At 38.1% G+C, this 26,369-nt stretch overlaps 1 protein-coding gene, 1 non-coding gene and 1 pseudogene across 4 annotated transcripts in view; 2 read left to right on the top strand and 1 right to left on the bottom strand.

Annotated features, from left to right (window-relative positions):
• LOC144374899 (transport and Golgi organization protein 1 homolog) overlaps positions 1–17,938 on the bottom strand; it is a 44,723-nt gene extending 26,785 nt beyond the window's left edge. Inside the window, exons 1-2 of one of the 2 annotated variants that reach the window (XM_078037641.1) lie at positions 17,675–17,938; positions 8,717–8,853 (exon numbers count right to left, since the gene is read on the bottom strand). In XM_078037641.1, coding sequence (XP_077893767.1) covers positions 8,717–8,719 — 3 coding nt within the window. In that variant the 5' untranslated portion in view covers positions 8,720–8,853; positions 17,675–17,938. The remainder of the gene's footprint in view (positions 1–8,716; positions 8,854–17,674) is intronic. The other variant, XM_078037642.1, reaches the window with a different exon arrangement.
• On the top strand, positions 5,584–5,690 carry LOC144374903 (U6 spliceosomal RNA). The gene has a single exon (XR_013434153.1). It is a non-coding gene; the product is annotated as a U6 spliceosomal RNA (small nuclear RNA).
• The window catches only part of LOC144374900 (coagulation factor XIII A chain-like), a 59,990-nt pseudogene continuing 43,561 nt past the window's right edge, over positions 9,941–26,369 (top strand). Inside the window, exons 1-4 of the transcript XR_013434152.1 lie at positions 9,941–10,082; positions 18,062–18,109; positions 18,625–18,743; positions 21,853–21,960. The product of XR_013434152.1 is annotated as a coagulation factor XIII A chain-like (transcript). The remainder of the gene's footprint in view (positions 10,083–18,061; positions 18,110–18,624; positions 18,744–21,852; positions 21,961–26,369) is intronic.

Here is a 26,369-nt window from a genome sequence, read left to right as displayed (position 1 = left end):
CTGTGCATAGGTGTAAGCTTAATATAATCTTCTATTTGTTCCTTCTGTTCTTTGTTCTTTTTCTTTTCTTTCTTTCTTCTTTTGCAGAAATACCACTATCGGTATTTTTAGTGATTCCTCTATTGGCTTATTAAGCTATAACTCTGTTTTCTAATCTTAGTGCTTCAGGGTTTAGAATGTACATCTTTAATTTGTCACAATCTACCTTCAGATGATACTGTATTACTTCACATATTCAATAAGAACGTTACAATAATTACTACCCTTCTGAGATTTATACTGTTGTCATGTATTTTACTTTACATGTTTTCTAAATCCCATACTACACTGATATTTGTCTTTAAACAGTCAATGACTTTTTAAAATGTTCAAATAAGAAAAATTATTTTAAATATTTATGCACACAGTCACCATTTTCAGTGTTCTTTACTCCTTTATTCCATTATTTCCATCTGCTGTCTTGATGCAAGTGTAGGGTGAATTCTTTCAGCTTGTATGTCAGTACAAGTCTTCATTTTAGAAAGATATTTCACTGGGCATGATATTATCGGCCAACATTATTACTCTTCAAATATATTAAAGGTATCACTCCACTATATTCTCTTATGCCTAATTTCTGACAAGAAATCTGATGTCATCCTTAGTTCTTCTCTACATAAATGTTTTCTCTAACTGCTAAGATTGCCCTTTATCACTGGTTTTGAGCAATTTATTTATGATATAATATACCTTGATATAGCTTTATTCATGCTTTTTGTACTCTAGTTCCTTTTAATATCTTGGATCTGCAGATGTACAGTTTTCACAAATTTTTGAAAATTTTTGGCCATCATTTCTTAAAATATTTTTCTGAATACCTCTCAATGCTCAACTTGAAACTGTCCCACAGCTCACTGATGCTCTGGTTCACTTTTCTTTAACAGAAGAAATTTTCCCTGTGTTTCATTTGGGGTACTTCTCCTGTTATGTCCTCAGGTTCACTAACAATTTCATCACAATGCTTATTCTGACATTAATCCCATCCACTGTGTTTATCATATATTTTCAACTCTAGAAGTCTGATTTTCTTAAAATATATCTTCTATATCTCTTTTTACCTTTTTAACACACGAAATATAGTAGTAATAACTTTTTAAAAAATGCCATTACCTCATTCTAACATCTCCGGCAGTTCTCGGTTGGCTTTGATTGGATGATTCTTCTCCTCATCATTGTGGATTGTATTTTTCTTGCTTCTTTGCATGCCTGGTAAGCTTTGATTCGATGCCATACATTACGAATTACTATTCTTAATATTTTGTATACAATTAAATTACTGGAAACAATTTGATTCTCTTGGGTCTGAATATTTGCTAGGTATGACATAAATTATAATAGTCCGTCCGAGGTAACGCCCTTCTGATTATTCTACCCAACTTCCTTAGATAGTTTTTTCCAGGTGCTATTCTGGTCCCTGTGTTAGGACCTGTTCCTTCTAATCACTTAAGATTGTTTCTCTGACTTGCTAAGCAGTTTCATCACACTTATGTGCAGATCAATACCCTGCTGAACACTCAGAGAGCCTTTCACTAATTTCCAGAATTGTCTCTCAATGTAGCAACCTTCTTTTGGTACTCCACCCTGTGAATTCTAGTCACTTCGGTTTTCCTGGAATCTCAGCACCATCTCTCAATTCATGGTATCCTCTGGTTCTGCCTGACTTCCCCTTCTTTGTCATGGCTTGGGAATCTCTTAACATAGTAAAAGCTGGGACAACTAAAGAGCTCACAGCATTTGTTCCTTATGTTTCCAGAATCATTCTTTGTTGCTTGATCTTCAATGTTGCTGGATCTTCAAATTTTATCTGTTTGTGGGTTTGTTTTTTTCATATTTATTTTAGTTGTTTCAGTTGGGAAGGTGAAGCCAGTACCTATATAAAGCTATCATAGCTAGATGTAAAAATCATTTGCTTTTCTTTTTCTTTTTATGGTGCTGGGGATTGAACACATGGCCTCATGTATGGTAGGCAAGTGCTCTACCACTGAGCTACATATCCCTTTTCTCATTTGCTTATTTTTTTAATAGCAGAATACATAATGAAATAAATTTTAAAAGTTAACTATAAAAGAGAGTAACATCAGGGTAGACAGAACTGGGACAAAAGCTAGAATTCTTTCAAAATCAGGCAGGAGAATCACAAGTTCAAAGCTAGCCTCAGCAACTTAGCAAGTCCCTACGCAATTTAGTGAGAACTATCTCTAAATAAAAAATAAAGAGGCTAGGTATGTGGCTCAGTGGATAGGAGCCCTGGGTTCAATCACCAGTACTAGAAAACAGAAACAACTTATTTTTACAAATTAACTTTGGCTCTTCTAAGTATTTAAATAATTGTAAAATAAATAAAAAAAATCTTTAAAAAGTAATACCTAAATATTGAAAGCAAAAATGAAACAACCTGTGACATCAAGTTGGTGACAAACCACAGAAATGAATTAGTTCAAACATACCTTAGTGGGATATAGCTTAAAGACAAGAGAATTACATTTCAGGAATACATTCCTGAAAATATTTTAAATAACATAAATATAGTCTTGTGTTGCTTAATGATGGGAATAAATTCTGAGAAACACATCTTAGGCAATTTCAGCATGTAAACATCATTGAGCATACTTATACAAACCTAGAAAATATAGCCATTTCCACACGTAGGTATTCATATATGGTATATCATTGCTTTGGGGATAAAAACCTATAAGATATTATTATACTGAATTCTGTAGACAATTGTAACGTTGTAAATGTTTATATATCTAAACATATCAAAACACAAAAAAGATATTAAAAATACTAGGTGACAAGAATTTTTTAGCTCCATTATTATGCACTAATGACCAAAACGTCATTAAGTGGCACAAGACTGTAAACAATTATACTGATGTCATTGAAAACTGGAACTCCAACATCAGAGAAAGAAAACACAAATCTAAGATAGATGAAGTGAAGTAAAATCTCTCCTGAATTTTCATGGGAATTATCTAAATGACATGATGAAAAATTCCCACATATTTCTGAGCTTTGTTCACTAAAAAGGCCTACAAATGACAGTCAATTTGAGCAATAAGCAATCCTAGTACTTGGAATGTAGCCTCTAAATATCATTTCCTATTGAAAGGAACCAAAGTTCTTTTAGAGAAATAGTTCCTTCAAGGTCTGGACAGGGAATGTTTAAGATGAACTTGGAATATCTCATAGTTCAAAAGCAAGGGAAATAGGTAACAATGACCACTAGGTGGTGGCAAAGGGTCCCAGGAGCCAAGATAAAGAGGCTTCTACAAGGCAAAAGGGGGAGAAATTGAGCATCAGGTAAGAACAATTACTATTCCTAACTGGATTAAACACACCAAATATTTTTAAATGCATGACATCATATTGACTCTTAAATAAAAGTTAAAAAGATTTCAAAAGCCCCTTTGGGTATCATTTGATAATGCTAGAATACCACCTTACTATTCTGAAAAGTAATGAAGAAAAGGAATCAAATGTTTATCTCCTGCCTTAACTATACAAACCAAATATCTGTGTAAAGAATAATTAATCATAGCCAGGTGCCGTGGCACACACTTGTAATCCCAGTAGTTCGGGAGGCTGAGGAGGGAAGATAGCAAGTTCAAAGTCAGCCTCAGCAAAAGCGAATTGCTAAGCAACTCAGTGAGACCCTGTATATAAATAAAATACAAAATAAGGCTGGGGATATGGCTCACTAGCCAAGTGCCCCTGAGTTTAATCCCCAGTACAAAAAAAAAAAAAAGAAAGAAAGAATAATCAATCATAAATTTTTATTTGTATAGGCATCCCAGCCTTTAAATGAAGAAAAAAAAATCCCAGCAACTCAGACCATTGCTATTTTGCAACCTGTAATATATTAGCAAATCTCACCAAGGTCACTGTTGACTAGTAGTCAACATCAAAGGAGAGGACATGCAGATGTCAATGCAATATTTTATTAAGTTTTCATAAGAAACAGAATTGAACCTAAACCTGACTACCAATTTCCAAGAAATATAAAGCAACAGAGAAAGGCTGAGGTTGTTAGCTCAGCACTTGCCTAGAATGCATGGAGCCCGAGGCTCAATCCCCAACACCACCAAACAAACAAACAAACAAAAGGCAATAGAGAAAACAGGTTAAATTGTTGTACCAGGGGGATGTCATTTATTCACCAAAACTACAATATATCCTAGAAGTCCCACAAACATATTTTTTTTCAATTATCGCAAAAAGTTACAACAAAAGGATAAATCAATAGAGAGTAACTTATATGAGACTTGTTCTCCCACTGAAAGCAACCAGAAAGTTGGAATATATATATATATATATATATAAAATTTTTTTTTTGGTACCAGGGATTAAACTCAGAAGCACTTGATCACTGAGCCACATCCCCAGTCTCAGCCCCATTTTGTATTTTATTTAGAGACAGGGTCTCACTGAGTTACTTAGCACCTCACTTTTGGCTTTGAACTCATGATCCTCCTGTCTCAGCCTCCAGAGCCACTAGGATTAAGGCATGTGCCACCATGCCCAGTCAAAATATATTTTTAAAGAGCTATTTTTCAGATAGAAAGCCACAAGGGACATGCAACTGTCACCCCTAAGAGCAGGAGAACAAATAGATGAGCATTCTACCTGGAGGCACCCTCTAGACCTCAGTTTGGGAAGGGGAACCCAAATAGGGCATAACAGTCTCACTGAGGAGAGAGAGACCAGAGTTCCAGGAGATTAAGCAGCCAAAAATATGTAGAGAAAACTACCAGAAAGATGGGAGCCACAAAGAAAGAGAGTTCCAGAAATCTGCATGGAGGTGGTCTTCAGTTTGGGGCTACATTCTAAGCAGTACCTGCGAGGGCCAAGAACAACTATAAGCTAACCAATCCCACAGTTGGCACTGAGCTGGGAGAAGTCTGGATTCCAGCTAGCCAGAGAGAGAGAGTTGACATATAAAAACAGTATGGTCAACAAGCTCATGAAGAAGTATTTGATCCAGGCATCATGGCACATGTCTGTAATCCCAGCAACTCAGAAGGTTGAGGCAGGAGGATCCCAAGTTTGAGGCTGGCAACTTATCAAGGGCCTAAGCAAGTTAGTGAGACCCTATCTCAAAAGAAAAAAAAAAAGTTCACTCAATATCATTAATTATCAGGAAATAAACTCACAAAGACATACCCACTAGAATGGCCCAAGTGCTAGTGAAGATGAAGTCAAGTGGAAGTCTCCTAAATTGCTGGTGGAAGTATAAAATGATTGTGGTCATTTTTTAGCATGGCTTGACAGTATCACATAAGATAAAAACATACATTAAACGTAGGAGGCAATTGCACTCCTAGATATGAGTCCATTTATAGTGGCATATATATGAAACAGTACTGTAGGAAAAATGAATCTATAGTTTAAAAAAAAAAGTTATCAGTGGTTGCCTGGAACAGGTGGTGAAGGAACTCACTGGGAAGGATCCCAAGGAAACCCCTTTTCTAGTGAAAAAAACTGTTCTATATCTTGATTATGATAGTTTTTACATGGGTATCTACATTTGTTAAAACTCAGAGTGTGCTTGCTTTGGCAGCACATATACTAAAATTGGAACAATACAGAAAAAATTAGCATGGTCCCTGAGCAAGTATGACACCCACATTTGTGAAGCATTCCATAGTTTTGTGGAACCAACCCTTCAACAGATGAATGGATAAAGAAACTGTGGTACATATATGAAATGGAATATTACTTATAGCCTTAAAAGATAAAAAAATTATGGCATCTGCGGGTGAATGGGAATATCAGGTTAAGGGAAGTAAGCCAATCCCAAAAACCAAAAGCTGTATGTTCTCTCTGAAAGTGGATGCTGACCCATAATGGGGGTAAGGTGGGTGGTAAGAGGCATGGAAAGAATGGAGGAACTTTGACTGGGCAAAGGGGAGGTAGGACAGGTGAGGGGGCATAGGGATAGAAAAGATGGTGGAATGAGATGAACCTTATTACCCGAGGTACATGTAGGAACACAAATGTGTTGTGTACAACTAGGAAAAGTTTTGTTCCATTTATATACAATGAATCGAAATGCATTCTGCTATCATGTATAACCAATTAGAACAAATTTAAAAAAAACTCACTGATATTGGCTATCAAGGAATTACTGTTAAGTTGGGTGATGGCCCGTGGGTTCATTATACTATTCTCTGTGCTTTTCTTTAAAGCTTTTCTAATTAAATTTATTTTTTAACTAGTACATAGAAACAAACATAATTATTGAAGTAGGTAACATGACATTTTGATGCATGATTACACTATGTAACGTTTAAATCAGTTAAATATATCTACCTCCTCAAACATCATTTCTCTATGGTAAAACTTTCACAACCTTTTCTTCTAGTATTCTAAAATGTACAGTATGTTATGGTTACCTATAGTCCCCTACTATTCTCTCTGCTCTTATTTGAAAGTTTCCATGATAAAAATACTAAAAATAATTTTTAAATTAAGATATAACTTCAAATATTTAAAGGATTTCTATGTAGAAAAGAATTCAGTTTTATAGAGGAAATCATGTGGAGGAAAATTTGGAGTCAATACAAGGATGAACTAGACAACAGAAGAACATATAGCCTTGTAAGAGAGTGACTCATGCTAGGAAATACTGGTGTACAGGCCTCATAACTACTCGTCAAGGCCACAGTAAAGAAAATAACAGCAATGAGTGAGAAACTAGACTAACAGCCTTCCAAGGTTTCTTCTAACACTAAGATTCTACTAAGATTCCATTGATCAATGAACCTGATTGGTGCACATCTCCCAAACACATCAGAGCCTATTACTCTCCAGTCCTATCAGATATCATACTACTTGTTTAAGATTTTACATTGATTTGTTCATAATTTTTGCATATATTTGTTAAGTCCTTTTCTTAAGGCTTTCAAAAATCACAATCATGCCTTACACCTGTTAGACTCTTTTAGTCCTCACACAATGTCCTGTACATACTGGGCCATCAAAATGCCTTTTTGAAATCTCCTTTCAAATCAGTCTTTTAACATTGTGCCTCTTCTTTGCCACTCACGTCTATGTCTTACCTATCACCGTACAATCACTGACACACCTGCACCACATTCGTGTCCCCCGACCTAGACCTAGAGGAGGGCTCTGTGCATACCTAAAAATATGAATAAAGAAATCCTTTCCATATCGTGAGGCTGTTAACTTTCCAAGTGATGCTGATTCATTCTGATAATAATCAAATTATGACTGTGGAAGACTGCTTTAATCACTGGAAATATCATTATTCTAACTGCCTGGCTTGTACATACCCCTTACCCAGGTGGCTGCCACCATCATGAACAAACATGGAGCCAACTGAAAAATGATTTGTTTCTCCCCACCACATCTTTTCCACCCTGGTGGTCTTTCCTCCCCAGGTATTCATTGATTTATACCACCTTCTGACTGCCTACATGAGAATTAGGGGGTGCGTAGGGGTAAAACCCTTCAAAATGCCAGACACCTCACCAGACATTTTACCTTGTCAAATCATTTAATTCTTATGATTGGAGTAAGCATTATCGACATTTTTCAGATGAGGAAAACTTTTTTCAAAAGTTTAGTTATTTGCCCAAACTTCTAAATGATAACCTTGGGATTTGAAACCACATCTACCTGGCTTCAAAATCTATACATTTTACAAGGAAAACAACAACATCATCTTTCTTACACAAGCCTTGAAATAACACAATCTACAGGAAACAACTTCAGTTGAGGAGGATTACTGTCACAAAGGCCCTAGGACCTCCAACCTCTAAAAGCTTTCTCATTCCTATAATTAAATTCTAAAAGTCCAATATCAACAAATACCAATAGGGGGGAGGTAAGTCCTAAAATGCTTAGATAAGCTTCTAGACAGATTAAATGTCTTGTTTGGATCATGATTTTCTTTAGAAAGATCAGCCTTAAGTGACTCTTTCTAAGAAACAGATCTAACCTAATTCCTTTTCATTCTTAAAACTTTCTAAGGATCCCCACTATTAATGGTCTAATGCTACTTTGGCTCATGACTTCAGTTAAGATTTGCTGGCCTCTCCAACAGGCCCATCCCCCTCCAACTTCACACTTTACAACACCAACTATTCACATTCTCCTGCCCTCCCCAAATATCCTTTCTTCATGTTTCCATTTCTCTGAACACATTTCTTCTGACTGCCAGCTTCCCCCACCACCCCAGCCTGTCTAATCAACAACAAACCACATGTCAGACTCCTGTTTGCCCTTTGCCTGTGCTTCAAACACATCTCAACCACTTTCTGACCTTATTGATCACCCTTCCAACCATAATAAATGCATTTATGGACAATAATGTTCTACCATCGAATAAATACCTCTCTTTCTGCCATTATCTTACTGTGTTTCAAGTGAATGCTGTTATCTCCCTGCCAGAATGAAAGGTTCTGAGGGGAAGAACCAAGTTTTTATAGGTGTGCAAATGTCCAGCCTTGGTAGACAGCAAATCTTCCTCATGTGCTAAACCAAGTAGCCATTAAAGCCACACCCCTATGGCTTTTGTTTCAGAAGCTATCTACTCAAAGGATCAGGAGTAATTTTCATAAAGACATTTTAAGTTCTTCACTTCATGACCAGAAGCCACTTAAAAACTAATAAATAATCAACATTCTAATTGAAGAAACTATGTCAAACTTACCATCTTAGACAAATAAAGCAAGAATGAATGTAACAAGAAAAGTATGGTGGTGGCATCTTCTGGCTCTTCCACCTTTATCTCTAGTTGGTTTTCTGTATCAGCAGCATCAACAGGAGTACCTTCTGTTATAAGTAGCTCTAAAATTGAAAGGGGAAATGGCTATTTTATTTTATGCTATAGAATAAGAATTGTCTCTCTTCAGTTTCAATATTCATCGAGTGTTTCACTAAATATATGAGTCACAGTGCCTGGAATATTTGGCTCTCCTAAAGACAATTAACACAGAGAAGAAAACTTCAAAATCCTAATTAGAGCTATTAGATCCTTCAATTATAAAATGAACAATCTCCAGTCTACTCTCCACTACTTCCATGGCCATACAACTGCTACCAGAACAATATTTACTCAAGGGAAAATTTAAAACCAGAGATATATAGACCAGGGTCACATTCAACAAACATGGATTTAGTGCTGGTGAAACCTTGTGTTTAAAATTTTAGGAAAGCTGAAAGAGAGGGAGTCTTGGTTTGCAGATTTGCAGGTGGAATGAGCCAAGGCTTAACACAGTATCTGGCACCTGGCAGAGATACTCAACAATTATTTATTGAATGGACAGATGACAGCTATTTAAAAAGAACACAGTAATATCAAGAGAGACTAAAGGGAATTGGATACAGACCTGCATTGAGGCTCTGTGAATGAGGTAGAATTCCAGTAAGAACTGAGAGCTTGTAGGGGTGGAATTTCAGTATGAGTTACAGCCTGGGGTACGTTTGATTAAACAGCAGGAGTCCAACATGCAGTTATTAAGAAGTTGGATCAGTTGCTTCTAAGGTCTTTCTCAACCCTGAGATTCCCATTCACTACTATTTTTTTAAGCTTTTGCCTAATTTTTTTTAGTTTAGTTTTTGATGGACCTTTATTTTATTTATTTGTATGCAGTGCTGAGAATCAAACCCAGTGCCTCACATGTTAGACAAGCGCTCTACCACTGAGCTACAACCGCAGGCCCTCCATTCACTATTGGTCTATGAATTTGACTGCTGGTGAAGTCTGCACCATTGGCTCAGCATCTCAGCAACCTGAGCGGGCTGGCTGAGGCGCCGGCAGAGCCAGAGGGGACTCACGCAGGGTCCTGAGGCTCTGTCACTCCTGCGCCCCACCCGTCATCCTACGACCCCCTAGCCCAGCCCTCGGGGCAGGGGACCGGGGGATCGGAGCCCCATGCAGCCCCAAAGAACCACCACGGAGACCCTGGGCTGCCCGCCCGCCTGCGCACTCACTGCTGCATTCGTCGTCTGCACAGAGTTTGTGCTTCCACAAGGGCCAGCCGGTGGTCGGGTCCAGTTGGCCCGGCACTCGCCAGGTCAGCCACAGCACGAACAGCAAGAAGAGCAGCACTGGCGCTGCAGCCATGTTGTGGTCACCTTGGGGAGTCGGTGACGGGGTGGAGTAGGCTGTGGCGGGCGTCAGGGGGCGGAGGCGGGGCTCAGGGGGGCGGGTGGGGTGGGTAGCAAAGCACAGAGGGGTGGCGCCCGGGAAGGCTTAAGCCTTTCCCGGGTGACACCTCAGCAGGGATATCTGGGGGTCAATCCACAGACTCTACTGGAGAACACACGGAGCTGGAGCTCCGTCCTTCTCTAGTCAAGACCTTCTCATGGACTGAAGACCTTCTCCTCTAGTCGCTGCCTTGGCAACTAGGACTCTCCTTCTCGTCCAATCACCTGCCTTTGCTTCTGTGCCCTCACAAGCGACCCTCCACATGATTCTAGTCATCACCCACCCATCCCCCCCCACTCCGCCAACGGGTCCTTTCTGGCTTTCCTTAATGTCTCATTTCTGGTCCACCCTAAACTAGCCCACTCCACTTCACCATCACTCCCATCCCCCATTCCTGGTCTGGTACCTCCTTTTCTGAACTACCAAATCCCACCCATGACTTGTCACAGCTAGTCTATGGTTCCAGGCTCCCTCCCCTTCAATCTCCTTGAGGTTCCTTGAAGCCTCACCCCAAGATCCCTCTGATTAGGAAAGGGGAAGGTGAATGGAACTGTGAGTGAGAGTGTAAACTGGAGACAGTGGCCTGCTTTTTTTTTAAGGCGGGGACAGGTGGGGGCAGAGAGATGGACATTAGTCTTCAGGCTAAGATCTTGAGATTCTTATCTTTATCCGTAAGGGAAGAAATTATTTAATTCAAAAGCATATTTTTAATTCTCATTTTGTGCTACCAAAGCCCTAGCATGGTGTGGGAGTGGATGAAAATCAAAAGACAAGATATCTGGTCCTGGTCGGAAAAAGTCCACAACTTAGTGGGAACCAACTGACAAAACCGATTGTCAGAGAAGAAAGCTAGTAGCTAACATTTCTTGAAAGCTTTATGTCCAGTTGTTATTCTGAAGGAAATTTTATTTTATTTTTTCTGACCTCTAAGAGGGATCTTACATTTTTCTACTTCCCTTTCCAAGACTATTTCCTCTTTTGCACTGTGTAATCTTGAATTTAAATCTGAATTAGTTGCATTGATTTTCCCTTGTGTTAATAGTCAAATTATGATACAATTTGAATTATTGAAATGCATATAGAGGGGTTTCTTTTCTTATTTTTAATGAAAACTCACGTTTTTTAAAATTAGCACCTAGGGGACTATAGGTGGAGACTTAATATGTAGAGTCATCAGCATGATAATTGTGATTAAATAAACACAAATCAGTTCATGACAGATGATTTCACTTACTATTATAATCAGCTTTCTCCTCTATAAAACAGCACAATTAGTCCTAAATTGACATTCACTAATTGTATATTAGAGTTTCAAGGAAAACAATGAAGAGTTGGTGACTAGCATAATGATTGAGATGTGTTTTGACATCAGTAATTATTATTATTTTTAAGATGGGGGTCTTGCTATGTTGCCTAACCTGATCTCTAACACCTGGACTCAAGCAATCCTCCTGGCTTGGCCTTCTGAGTAGTTAGGACTACAAGTCACCAAACCAGCCCAGTAATTATTGTTTAGTAGATCTCTTTTTGGACACTAAAATCACTACTAATATGATTGTATATGTTTGAAATTGGTTTTAGAAGCAACATACAGATTTGATGCAATTCCCATCAAAATACCCATGAATTGGTGTGAATATACTTAGTATACAATGAGAGATATGAAAAATTGTGCTCTATATATGTAATATGAATTGTAAAGCATTCTGTTGTCATATATAAATTTAAAATAATAATAATAATAATAATAATTGTCATTTTTCCAGAACTAGAACAAACAGTCCTGAAATCCATTTGGAAGAATAAAATATTCAGAATAGCCAAAACAATTCTAAGTCAATAAAGCAAGCTGGAGGCATCATCACAATACCTGACTTCAAATTGTACTACAAAGCTATGGAAATAACCACTGCATGGCTCTGTCATAAAACCAGATACATAGACCAATGGGAAAGAAGAGAAGACACAGAAAAAGATCCAACACAGTTAACACTCATCTGATTCTTGACAAAGATGCCAAAAACATATTGGGAGAAAAGACAGGCTTTAAACAAGTGGTGCCAGGAAAATTGGTTATCCATATGTAGACAAATAAGATTAGACCCTGTACAAACTTGAAAGAGATCAAAAGCCCAGGAATTAGACCAGAAACTATGCAAATCCTTGGAAGAAAATATACATTTGAGACTCCAGCATATAGGTACAGGCAATGACTTTCTTATTAGAACTCCTAAAGCTCAGAAAATAATGACAAAAGTTAATAAACAGAATGGCATCAAATTAAAAAGCTTCTGCACAGCAAAGGAAACAATTAGTAACATGAAGAAAGAACCTAAGGAATTGGAGAAAATATATTTGCTAACTACTCTTTTTTTTAAGAGAGTGAGAGAGAATTTTTTAATATTTATTTTTTAGTTTTTGGCGGACACAACATCTTTGTTTGTATGTGATGCTGAGGATCGAACCTGGACTGCATGCATGCCAGGCGAGCGTGCTACCGCTTGAGCCACATCCCCAGCCCTGCTAACTACTCTTTGACACAGGATTAATATCCAAACTATATAAGAAACTTTTAAAAACTTAACACCAAAACCTCAAATAACCTAGCTTAATTGGGCAAATGAATTAAACAGATACTTCTCAAAAGAAGAAATAAAAATGGACAACAAATCTATAAAAATGTTCAACATCATTAGCAATTAGGGAAATGCAAATCAAAACTACAGTGAGCTTTCATCTCACTTTAGTCAGAATAGCAGCCATCAAGAATATGAACGATATGGGACTGGGGTTGTGGCTCAACAGCACATTGCTTGTCTAGCACGTGCAAGGCCCTGGGTTCGATCCTCAGCACCACATTAAAAATAAATAAATAAAAATAAAGGTATTGTGTCCAACTACTTAAAAAAAAGAATATGCACAATAATAAATGCTAGAGAGAATGTGGAGAAGAAGGGACACTTTTTTTCTCTGTTGATAGGATTATAAATGAATATAACCACTATTGAAATCAGTATGGAGGTTCCTCAAAAGACTAGGCAGGAAACCACCATATAACCCAGCTATACAACTACTCAATGTTTATCCTAATGAATTAAAGTCATAATACTAGAGTAGTACATGCATACCCATGTTTATAGCAGCACAATTCACAGTTGCCAAACTATGGAACCAAACTAGGTGCTTATCAAGGATGAATAAATAAAGAAAATGTGGCATATACACACAATGGAGCTTTATTCAGCCATAAAGGTGAATTATGTCATTTGCTGGAAAATGGATGAAACTTGAGAACATTCTGTTACACAAAATAAGCGAAACTCATAAGATCAAGGGAGCCTATGTTTTCTCTCGGATGTGGAAGCAAGAGAGGAAAAAGGAAAAAAAAAAGTGAAAATCAAATGGAGATCAGTAGAGTGTAGGAAAGAGACCAGGAGAGGGAGGAGTGAAGGGAAAATACTGGGGAATGATATTGGCCAAACTGTAGTGTTATATTGTGCATGTGGAAATATGTAACGACAAATACTGCCATGATTTACGACTATAATGTATCAACAAAAAAATGGAAAAAATAAAAGAAAGCAAACATAAGAACAAAATTGCTTTCATGTATATATGTATGTATGTATGTATACAGCCTAGCCAAACATCTATTGTGAGCATAACATTAATACTCTGGAACAGTGTTGAGCAAATCATAGCTGTAAGCCTGACACTGTTTTTTTTTTTTTTTTTTTTTTTTTTTCTTTTTTTTTTATTGGTTGTTCAAAACATTACAAAGCTATTGACATATCATGTTTCATACATTAGATTCAAGTTGGTTATGAACTCCCATTTTTACCCCAAATACAGATTGCAGAATCACATCGGTTAGACATCCACCTGACACTGTTTTTTTAAATTGTTCCCTTTATTCCTTTTTTCTCTTTCTTTCTTTCTTTCTTTCTTTCATTCATTCCTCTCTCTCTCTCCCTTCCGTCCTTCCCTTCCTCCCTCCCTCTCCCCCCCCCCTCTCTCTCTCTCTCTCTCTCTCTCTCTTTCTTTCTTTCTTATTTCCCAGGCTGGCCTGAACTCCTAGGCTCAAGTAATCTTCCTGCCTCAGCTTTCTGAGTAGTTGTGACTGTTGGAGCACACCACGGTGTCCAACAATGACACTTGCTTTTGTAAACAAAGTTTTATTAGAACACAGAAGCTTATATTATTTACCCATAGTCTAGGCTGTTTTTGTGCTACACTGGCATTTGAGTGGCAATTAAGACTTGCCTACAAAGTCTAATATGTTTATTATCAGTCTCTTTTCAGAAAAAGTTTGTTGATCCATGATTAGATTATAGACTAAAGTCAGCAGAATGAATACATAAACATTTCTTTTCTTACGACAAAAATTGGCTGTATGAAATGAGATAAATGATCTATTAATTGCCAAGATATATGTCTCTTCCCTATAGAAAGTGTGTATTCAGGACTAGAAATCTTGGCACTGTGTCATGTCAAATGTAGGAAAAAACCTGGCAGTTCATTTTGATGAGACTTAAGAAATTTCTTTTCCAGGGCATTTTGAGGTGTATCTAAAATTTGTACATAATACAGGGAAGAACATTTTAATCTGCAAATAGATTATGTTCATTATTAGTTTGTAATCATTTCACAACTATCATATAATATTAAAGCATCATAAGAGACTGCCTATCATAATAGAAACTTTTATGACTCTAGCCATTAACTTGTATTTTTCTACTTATTGTAGACCCATACTTTTAAGCTAGTGCTATTGGTAAAATATATGATTATTTAACTCTGATTGCCTTACTAATTTTGACCAGTTTATTTTTCAGATATCCATTTTGGGGTTTACTCTTTCAATTAATTTTGGGTTCCATGGGCAATGAAATTGTTGTTGAGTATGTAAGATGTTACAGTTTCTATGTAAGTTCACCTAAGTGCTTCTACCACTATTGATGGGCAAGGATATAACTAATTTAGTACTTTTACTTGAAACTGTTATAGTTCTACTGTACGGGATTTGTTTTCCTGACACAAAAGAGTATAAAACTAGAAAAACTAAACATTTTCAGGTATTAATTTCAGAGAGATGAAGCTCAAGTAAGATGGTGGTCATACTGAGTTAAGGAGAAAATTATCAAAGTGCAAGATTATCATAGTGGTTGGAATTTTGTGGACAAGAATGTCTGAGCTATTTATGGTGGGTGCAATGTGATTATGTGTGTGTGTTAGAGAGAGAGAATACTAAAAGCCTGGAGGAAATTTATTTTTGATATGAATGTACCAGATGAGACTCTTTAAGGCTTAGCAGAGTTTGACTGCTATAAAGGAGACTGAAGATGATGCTAAATGGCAATGTTGGAAGAAATTAGGTTTTCAGCAGAGTCAGGTTGCAGCAGCTTCACTAATATATCAGGTACTTAATTAAGAGTTCATAAATAAGCCTTAGCAAAAAGAACCACACAAAAAAGAGTAAAGGGAAAATGGTAGACCTAAATTTGAAACCAAAATTGATTCATGCTGAAAATGTATGAGGCAGCCAGAAAGGAAAAAGGAAAAGAAAGGTGTGTGTGTGTGTGAAAGGAATCTGAGGGCAATCAAAGGGAGATCAGTAGAATAGAGGAAAGGGATCAGGGGAGAGAGGAAAGCAGGTAAAAGAGAAATACTCAAGAATGATATTGGCTAAGTTTTATCACTATATTGTACATATGTATGAAAACATAACAACAAATCCCACCATTATGTACAAGTATAATGCACCATGAAATATGGAAATAAAGAAAAATACCAAACCTAGTGAGGCACGGAATATGCTTATAATCCCAGTGACTCAGGTGGATGAAGCAAGAGGATCACGAGCTCAAAGCCAGCCTTAGTAAATAGAGGTGCTAAAGCAGCTCAGCAAGACCCTGTCTCTCAATAAAATACAAAATAGGTCTGGGGATGTGGCTCAGTAATTGAGTACCCTGAGTTCAATCTCTGGAACCAAATAATAATAATAATAATAATAATAATAATAATAATAATAATACCAAATCTAATATGATCAAAACAATTCACCAGTAATTAGCCTGCATGACACATAAAACAGAATATCCTTTAAAGGAAGAAAACATAATCCAGACTTCCTATGATGTATCATCTATAAATGACCAGAAAATAATTAAAAAAATTTTTTTGGTACCAGGGATTGAACCCAGGGGTGCTTAACCATTGAGCCACAACCTCAGCCCTTTTTTGCATTTTATTTAGATACAGGGTCTCATTGAGTTGCTAAGTGCATCCCTTAGTTGCGGAGGCTAACTTTGAACTCTTGATCCTCCTGCCTTAGCCTCCTGAGTCGCTAGGATTATAGGCATGTAGAATATCATTAAATTTTGCCAGAATGCAAAGAAGATAGAAAAATGAGAACCACAAGAGAAAATATCACATATAAAAAAAGTTCCGTGAGCTGACCCAGATGTTAGGATTAGCAGAAAAAATTTAAATAGTTTTTATAACTAATTTCAAGGAGTTAAAGAAAAGCTTAATCATAATGAATACGTAGATATGGGTGTCAACATATAAATGAAAAATTTCTTTTAAAAGAAATAAAAAGTACAGTATTGGAAACGAAAAATTCATGAAACAAATCTATCATCAGATTGTATAGTGCAAAAACAGCAAAAAGTTAACTTGGAGATAGACCAATAAAAATTATCTGGTCTAAAAATCAGAAAGAAAAAAATAGAGACTTGGTTACTATCAGTACAAAGTGACCTAACATACATATAATTACATTTCTAGAAGAATAGAGGCATAAATTGTACAGAAAAAAAATATTTAAGACAATGATGACTAAAATTATCCCAAATTAACAAAAAAGATGTCAAGAGATTTAGGAAACTCAGTGAATACTAAGGTTAGTTACAGAGCAAATCACATCTAGATGCATCAGAGTCAACTGTAAATGATCAATTAGAAGGAAAAAGGTCTTGAAGGCAATTAGAAAAAAGTGGTGTGTTATGCATTGGTAAAAATGACTAAAATGATAGCTGACTTCTTATCAGAAATGAGAGGTTAAAGTTAATGGAAAGGTTTAAGGTGCTAGAAGACAAAAACTGCTAATCCAGGATAAATCTCTTCAAAACTGAAAGCAGAATAGACATTTTAAAATAAATAAAAAGTAAGAAAATTCAATACCAATAGATCTCTACTATTAACAATGCTAAAAGAACCTCTTCAGGATAAAAGGAGATGATCCATCAGGTAGAAACAGATGCACTGTGTGTTTTAGTTAACTGTGTAATAAACTTAATGGTTTAAAATAAAAATTCTTTGTTATTTTTTCCTTATTCTATGATTTGGCTTTACATAACCTGATGAGTCCTTTGCTCTAGGTATTTATTACTGCTTATGTGGTTTCCTTTCGCAGGGATTGTTTAACCAAAGGTAGAACTGACAAACTCCTCCTACCTCAGCCTCCTGAGCCACTGGAATTACAGGTGTGCACCACCACTCCCGTCGGAAAGCGAAGCAAAATCCAAAGGACCACCAGGTAAAGTGACATCTTACTCCCCTAGTCCAGCCGCCGTCCCCTCTCCACAATCTCTATTTGCAATGGAAATCTTACACCTTCTGGATGGGACAGAATGATGCAAATCTCTGGCCAAACAAATGGGAAGGCAGCAGCCTATAGTCAGTTCTTGGTTCACTTCCGTTAGCCGGTACCGGCTCAAGGGGCGGGCAACTTCGTTCCAACCTTCAAAGGAGGAGTTGGGGCGGGGCTAGGTTTTGCGCATGCTCCCAAGGCAGGTTTTGGGGCATGCTCAGAGCAAGCGCACGCTCACAATTTCCGGTGAGAGCTTTCTTCTGGAGTCGAGGCGGTTTCCTGCGGAGCTCCGGCGGTAGGTGGGTGAGTGCTGCGAGTATAATTGCGAGCTTACTTGTTTAGGAGAAGACAAAAAGGGTGTGCTTGGATTTACCCGTGTTTTCCTTCCGAGTTTTTTCCCCTTATGCTCTAAAACCTTGGGTTCTGGGAAATGAGAGCCAGCTGGAGAAGCTTTGGTTACTGTGGCAACCATGTGTTACTGATTCTGGTTTTTGAGGATTTGAAAAGAGAATTTGTGTTATAACTCCTCAAAGTACATGCTGGGTCGCATTCAGAGTCACATATTATTTCAAACTCAGGTTTTTAACCACGGAAATTGACTTTAAAAGATTTAATTCTGGTAGTAATGTGGAAAAGCAGTATTTTAGGCAGGGTAACTAGTTAGAAAGCTAATGCAGTGATTAACACAAGTGAAACAATAGGCATTTTTTCTTCATTAGGTATATTACATTGCAGTTTGGTAACAAAATCAACTTGGAAGTATTTGAAAGCAGTCTGGTTTGGTAATGGTCCTTGTGTTCAATTTCTGATGCAGAGGATGCTGTCTATCTGGACAATGAGAATGAAAGAGAACAATATGTCCTGAATGACATCGGGGTCATTTTTTACGGAGACTTCAATGACATCAAGAGTAGAAGCTGGAGCTATGGTCAGGTGAGCTGCTTAAAATTTGTCATTGTCAAGGCGTTTTTAGTTAATATATTTTTTTTGTCACATACATTACTGCAGGGTGCCATACGTTGATATTAGACAGGTACAATTTCCTACTTTTCAGGATCTAAGACTCCAAGACAGAAGGCATTAGAGTAGAGACTTATAAAGGCAACTGCATAATTTATCAGCTGAAACCACATATCTTCCTCTGATGACAAATGTTACAGAGATCAGAGATTCTGTGGATGTCATGGCTCCAATTGAGAAATACTTTGGCATCTTAGTATAATGAAATCTCATTAAGTCAACCTAGAATGGATTGAAAACCTCATTTTATTTTTTTTAAAGGTTTTTTGATAGCAATGCAAAGAACACTGCAAGGTGTGTGTCTGACTAAAAGAAAAACTTTAAAATATTATTAGTCTGAGATGCCACTAATTAAAAAAGACTATTAGCATTTTTATCAAGGAAGGGCCACTGGACTTTTACATAGACACATGTTATCAGCTGCAACCTCAAGTTACTGTCTAGATATAAAATAGCAAATGGTATTTCCTTAAGATATTCAAGAATTCAAACTTTCAATTTGGTGTCTTTAACAATGGTGCAGATGAATAATATTTTGCCACATTTCCATACATGAATGCCCGGTCTATGATTCAAAATGCTTTTTTTTTTTTGTTAGCACTACAAGAAAAGGTGAATGTATAATTTCTCAGCGATTCCTGGCTGAGATGACTGTAACTGTGCATTATTTTTCTGAGTATCCAGAAAACCTTGGAATCTCAGAAATTCCACAGAACCTGACTAGAACAAGTCACATGATACATTCATAACTTCTGGTGTCTTGCTTTGACCTCCATATGGGATTTCCATATGTCTTTCACCCTCAGCCCCAGGCTGACCATTGGGACTCATGTCATGAACTCTTATTGCCACCAGCCAGCTTTGTGACAAGCTTCACCCTAACTTCTGAGAATGCTCTATCTAGTGTCCAGGCTTGCCCACCTATGTTTCTGATATCCTGCCAAGCTAAGATTTATGTTTGCTTGCCTTGTTTTTAGATTCTTTCCTGGCTCCCCAGATAAAAGCCCTCTCCTTTCTCAGAGACATCACCTTTGACTACTGTCTGTTGTCCAGTGCCTTTATGTTAGATCCCCATTTTCTAGCCGTAATGTGATGTCTTAGTCTGTTTTCTGTTGCTATAACAGAATTCCTGAGGCTGAGACTTTATAAAGGAAAAAAATCTATTTAGCTCATGGTTTTGGAAGCTCAGAGTCCCAGGTTGGAAAGCCCCGTCTGTTCAGCCTCTGGAAGGTCCCCCTAGGCTGTATCACAAGATGATGGAGAAACAAAAAGAACTAGCCATGTACATGGCGTGGGCTTGCTTTATAACCTGTTCTCACAAAAACTAACTCACTTGTGAGACCCTTTATGGCCCTAACTTGACTCTCTTCAGATAGTTAATGGGGGAAAAGTTATCAAGGTAAGTAGAAAGGAAAATAAGGAGTCAGGGTCAGGGTGCTCCGAGCCAGCATGCCTTCAGGTAGGCACCCTTGATCTCAGGCCCTATGGCTACCATCATTCAAAAGAGACCATTAGTTTATGTCTTTCAGCCAAAATAATCAGCCATACCCGTTGCTTGCAGAGATACAGGGAATAGTGAACTTTGTAAATTTCTTTAACTCAAGAGCTGCTAGCATGTTCACAAACACAACGGAGATGTGTGGCTTATGGGAACCAGAATAATGAGTTCTTTATTTATCTTATAGCTGGAAAACTGGTGGAAATACAGATTACTGCACCCAGTGCATCAGTTTGAGGTACCCCCAAGAGTTGATACTCTAACCAGATTTAGTACAGAAGGAGTTGGTAATGAGCCAGAAAGATGGTGGTCTCTGTCACCAGTACTCAGGTCGGTGACATGCAAGGTTCCTGTATTTAAAGTTGTCTCCTCTCGCTGTGTCCTACAGTGTAGGCAGAGACTCCCCATCTGGCCAGCTTATTATTATTTGGCCTTTATTCCTCTCAAAGACAATGCTGGTGTCCCTGTGGCCAGCATTCCTTCTAAGGAAGCTGAATTGGCTCGTGGGCTCTGCCCACGATAATGCTGTCTACCTGCTCTGAGCCTAAGATATTATCTAAGTGAAACTCCCTTGGCCCTGAGGTCATCAAAGGGGTACCGTAGAGGACAGTTGCTATGTGCAGCCTCCTTCTATTGGGGGTGCAAGCTAAGTGGGCCTGAGGACCTTTCTGTGACACACCTTAGAGCCACTTATTTTCTTTTTCTTTTTTTTTTTTTTTTAGAGAGAGTGAGAGAGGGGAGAGAGAGAGAGAGAGAGAGAGAATTTCCAATATTTATTTTTCAGTTCTCGGCAGACACAACATCTTTGTTGGTATGTGGTGCTGAGGATCGAACCCGGGTCGCACGCGTGCCAGGCGAGCATGCTACCGCTTGAGCCACATCCCCAGCCCGCCACTTATTTTCAAGACACATAAGAACTCGTGTTACTTCCAAGGTCAAAAGACTTCTGAGTGACTCTGTCAATCAGTCCTTCCTTCACCTGCAGTCATATCTTGGATAGCTCTTTTAAATTAACTTGTACAATTTTTCAAAGAATTTTGAGTCAGCTCACGACCCTTGGACACATCTGCTCTCTAGTAGTTCTTTTGTATTTCTAGTGTCCTTTGATGTTCCTCTGTACGTCACTGAAAAATTTTTTTATAAAGAACTTATTTCTTCCACTTTAGCAGTTCATACTAAACATTCTGGGAGATCACTGTGTAGAAAATACACATTTTTTTTTTTAGGCACTAAGTTGTGATTTTATTTATTTTTATTTTCTGTAGAGACTTTTTTTTTTTTATATCAGAGATTGAACCTGGGGGTGCTTAACCACTGAGTCACATTCATTTCTAGCCCTTTTTTATTTTTTTATTTTTAAGACAAGGTCTTGCTAAGTTACTTAGAGCCTCACTACATACGTAGCTGAGGCTGGCCTCAAACTTGCAATCCTCCTGCCTTAGCCTCCGGAGTCTCCAGAATACAGAAACTATCTTGTTTTAAGAGTGGTTATTAAGTAGCTTCTCATTTTTCCCCCCAAAATAGTTTGAAGATGGCATCCTTGATGCTTGTTTGTACGTGATGGACAGAGCACAAATGGACTTCTCTGGTAGAGGGAATCCCATCAAAGTCAGCCGGGTTGGATCTGCAATGGTAAGCAACTTCTATTGATGGCTGAAAACTACCACGTGCACCACTTGCCTCAGCATAGATGTTGGTTCATTAAAAACTGTTGAAATAGCAACTCACACTTAATAGACTTTTATTTGTGACACTCTGACTTATGACACCCTGCATAGCTATTGACTTCTCTGAGCTTGTCATGTGCTGTAAAACAAAAATTTTATCTCAATACTGTATGTTTCTTGGGCTTCAGTCAAATGCTGATGGATATCATCCTACTGCACAGTTATCCTTAAGAACCTCTTGCCTGGCAACTAAGAACTGACTTTAAAAAAATACATCAATGACTAATCAAAGGGTCGATCAATCAAACATCAAGGAGCACAAAGATGTACAAGACCCAGATTTTTTCCACATTTACACTGGTGTTAAGAGTAAACAATAAATAGCTCTATAGAATTCTAGTCTCTATAGCTGTGATATCTCACCAGAGAGCTTTATTGCTTATGAAGTGGATATCAATTCTGCCCAGTCATCTAATAAGGTAGGTGCAATAGGTATTCCCATGCCATTTTAAGGAAGCAGGGTGATGTCAGTTTTTAACTCCAAAGCTAGACAGGTTCTACATTTCATGCTACTCTTTGTAGGCTATCGTGAAATGTCTTTGAGGATACAGAGATCCTGCAGTGGGATGGCTGAAAAGGATAAAGAATACCCATGAGTGGGAAGCTTGGAGCCATGGTTAGAAGCAGATTAAATGGGACCCTGGGTACTCATACACCAGCATACAGCTCTTGGTGGAAAAAACATATGTATCACATTTGGTTCAGGAGCATAATATTCCTGAAAAAAAAATCTTAAAACAGGCTCTATTTCATACAAAGACTGAGAATTTGATTTTAGCAATGTCCTTAAGTTTTATAAAACATTCTCCCTGAAGAATTTTATCTTTGAGTTGAGTTTATATATTCTTTTTTTGAGGGAGAGGGGGTTACTGGCGATTGAACTCAGGGGCACTCAACCACTGAGCCACATCCCCAGTCTTATTTTTATTTTATTTAGACACAGGGTCTCACTGAGTTGCTTAGAGCCTCGCTTTTGCTGAAGCTGGCTTTGAACTTGCAATCATTCTGCCTCAGCCTCCCCTGAGCCACTGGGATTAGAAGCATGTGCCCCCGTACCCAGCTATATATTCTTTTGACTTAAACAAAATCAGTATTGCTGACATACAAATATTAGTCCAAGGATGATATGGCATGTAATTTCTTATGGTGGTTTCTATTTTTTCAGAACTAAGTTACTTGTAAATTTAGGACATGTGAGGACGTAAAAAGTGGAGGTGGTTTTAGGATGAGGGTGCAGCTCAGTGGTAGAGTGTGTGTGTTTTAACATGGGTCAGGCCCCAAGTTCAATTCCAGCACTGAAATAAATTAAAAAGTGACTTTGTTTTCTGTTGTTAGTTATACTACATAATGAAAATACAATGATTTCTAAAGATTTTGGAAATACTATACTAACCATGGATAGCAATATATATTAGACCTGCAATATATATTAGATAACTATTTTTCCTACTTAAAAAAATTTTTTTCACTTTTTTTCTCTTCTTAGAAGTTACCACAACAAGTTTTCAGTGGGAAGGGAAGAGCTAGGAGTTATTAAATACAAATTAATTCCTTCCTAAGCAATATTTAATGGCATGGCTCTCATCCTAAGCTTACTCACACATTGGGTGTATTTTTACAAATCCAGAAATCCCTGAAACACAAGTCAACACAGGAGGAAAGCGGAAAGGGAACATCTGACATAATTCTGTCTCTAGTGGCCTCTGGCCAAGCAGAAGTTGTTAGGTATGGAATTAAGTCCAAAATGCTATTGCAAATTGCCTTGAAATATTTTTTTTAATTACAAACAGCCTATGAAGTTCTAATTTGGAAAATGTATATCCCCAGTTACAAGGTTTGGAATTAGAGAGTCTGGGCAATGGTTTGGCTCTGGTTGGATTTGGCTTTTGGAAGGGGAGACCATGTATGTTAAGGAGTAGAGCATCTCTACTCTTACCTGACCAATTTTAAGCCACATCTGTAGTTCCTTATCCTTGTTCACAACACAGAGAAATTGTGATGGTTTACAAAACCCTTTCACATCTGTGATCTCCTTTAATCCTTGCAACAGCTCTGTGAGTCGTTCCAACATCTATTCGGTTGTGGTGATCTTTAAAAACTAAAATATTGAGCCTCCAAAAAGAGAAAACAACCCTAAGAAAAAAGTCTCAACTGGTTTTTAATCCTTAGGGCCGTTGGGCTCCTGTTCGCAAATCCTTGAAATTCAAAATTTCGGAAGTGAAATTTCATGAAATTTGATATTTCTTAAAATCATTAAAATTCTGAGTGCAGTTAAACAAAGATCTTGGGGAGGGGAAAAATCCTTCAAATTTCTCAAAGGTTTGCCTTAAAGTATGAAAAGTTGTATTTAGAAAACCCAGCAAGAGCTCTGAGTTAGAGTCTAGCAGGAATCCAGATTCACAGGAGGACAGGCCTCTGTATGCACTCCAGGAATGAGGCCCAGGCTTCAGGAGCAACAGAGCTTGATGTACCAGGTGTTTGTTTTTATCCTGAGTCCCTCTCAAATGCCTCACAGCCTGTTGCAGAGTCTGGAATTCCTCTCATAGAAAAACCAACTCTCAGAAAGAGATGCATGTGACACACCAATCCTCCCGAAGGTGGGACACAGTAACTTCAGTGCATGCCAAGACCAGGGCAATGGCAGGCAGACTTTCCTAAGAGTAGCCAATGCCAGGAAGGAATGGGCACAAACAGCCCTGCCCTAGTTGGGTACCTGAAGAAAATGGAGCTGAGTAGGGGCAAGAAGCACATGCATGACCTGGGACCCTCAGACAAATTGACTTACTGTGGTTATGGCTGATTCTGGCATCCGTGAAGTTTATCATGAAGTTTTCTTTAAAAGCAAAGTAACAGTAACCCAAAATACAGAGGCAAGGAAACACTGTGCATGGTGCTAAAAAAGCACAGAGAATGACTGAAACTGAGCAGACTTTCTAATAACAATCATATGCACTTGGATTTTAGGTGCACAGTCCCCAGCTAAAAACCTTTATGGTCCAGTGTACATGACCTTGACTAATCGTTGTGAGGCCTCAGATGTCAGTAGCTCCTTCTCCCATCCACACCAGTTGTGACATCCCAAGATGTCCTTGGATATTGTAAAATGCTCCCTTGGGGTAAAAGGTCATTCCTAGTGAGAACCACAGCATTTAGCCCCTCTTCATCTCAGTTTTCCTGGCTGTGAAACAGAAATAACATTTTCTCCTGGCCTTCATAGAGGATTAATTTGTTCAAAACCTGCTGGTTTTATTCTGCCAAGGAATAGACAGTGGAGACAGCATTGCATACAAAGGACCAGGTCCCATGTCAGGAGATAGGACCTTGGATCTGTTTCTCCTGCTAACATAATATGTGAGCTGGGGCCAATAACTCAACTACAGGGTTCACTTCTTCTTGAAATTCAAACTCTGTCTCTGTACTCAAATCACATTTGTAATTTCCATTGACAGCAAGAATTTTGTGTTTTTTCTTTTTAATTCTTCAAAACAAAGTTCTCCTTTCTTCCGTTTTTCTCCCTTATACATTCAGTATACCCGTCTTATTGTGGGTTGCTGTTACTTTTCTTTCAAATAGAAGTAAGAAAACTTCATGATAATCTGGACACCCTTGGACTACTGGACTTTCCCAAGAGAAAAGAAAAATCCTGTAATCCCCTTGTCTGGGGATTGGGCCTGAGATTTTTATAGCCTCACCTAAGCCAATTTTATTTAGGCTTTTCTAAATACCGATTTGTGCATTTTATAAAATCTATACTAAAGATTTGTTTAAGAGAGAAAAGTTGAAAAAAAGAGGAAATTAGAAAAAAAAAAAAGACGACGTTTGTCCAATGTTGTGCTTCTTCTCTTAAATTGCACCCCTTGATTGCTGTTTCCTTTCCACCTCATTTCTGATGTGACAGTCTCCACCAAGAAAATTGCCAGGAAATGTGCCAGGAGAAGTTAAGGAGGATGCTTTGTGCCATCTGAAAATCCACTTCACTCACATGCCATTAGTAAAGCATGCCAGCCCTAAATTGCTATGAAGCCACCAGACGTGGATTCTGAGCTCCCCGTCATAGTATCAAAACGCTTATGCCCTGACAGGTGACAAGAACAGTCTGGTCCTGGGGAGAGGGGGTGGCAGTGATAATACCCCATCATTACTGCTGCTGGTTAACTGTCCGTGCCGGCTTTGCCCCGTGACTAATTGGATTTGGCAGGAACGGTAGGCAGAGCTCTTTCCCCAGAGAGATGCAGTTGCTGCTGCAGAGGCCTCTGCTACTGCAGAGAAGGGCTTGCTTAGTCACCGTGAACCCTCTGAGCCTCTCACCTTCAT

This window comes from Ictidomys tridecemlineatus, unplaced genomic scaffold (genome assembly GCF_052094955.1).
Source record: "Ictidomys tridecemlineatus isolate mIctTri1 unplaced genomic scaffold, mIctTri1.hap1 Scaffold_93, whole genome shotgun sequence".
Classification (NCBI taxonomy): Eukaryota; Metazoa; Chordata; class Mammalia; order Rodentia; family Sciuridae; genus Ictidomys; species Ictidomys tridecemlineatus.
This window is presented reverse-complemented; position numbering and strand designations above follow the sequence as displayed.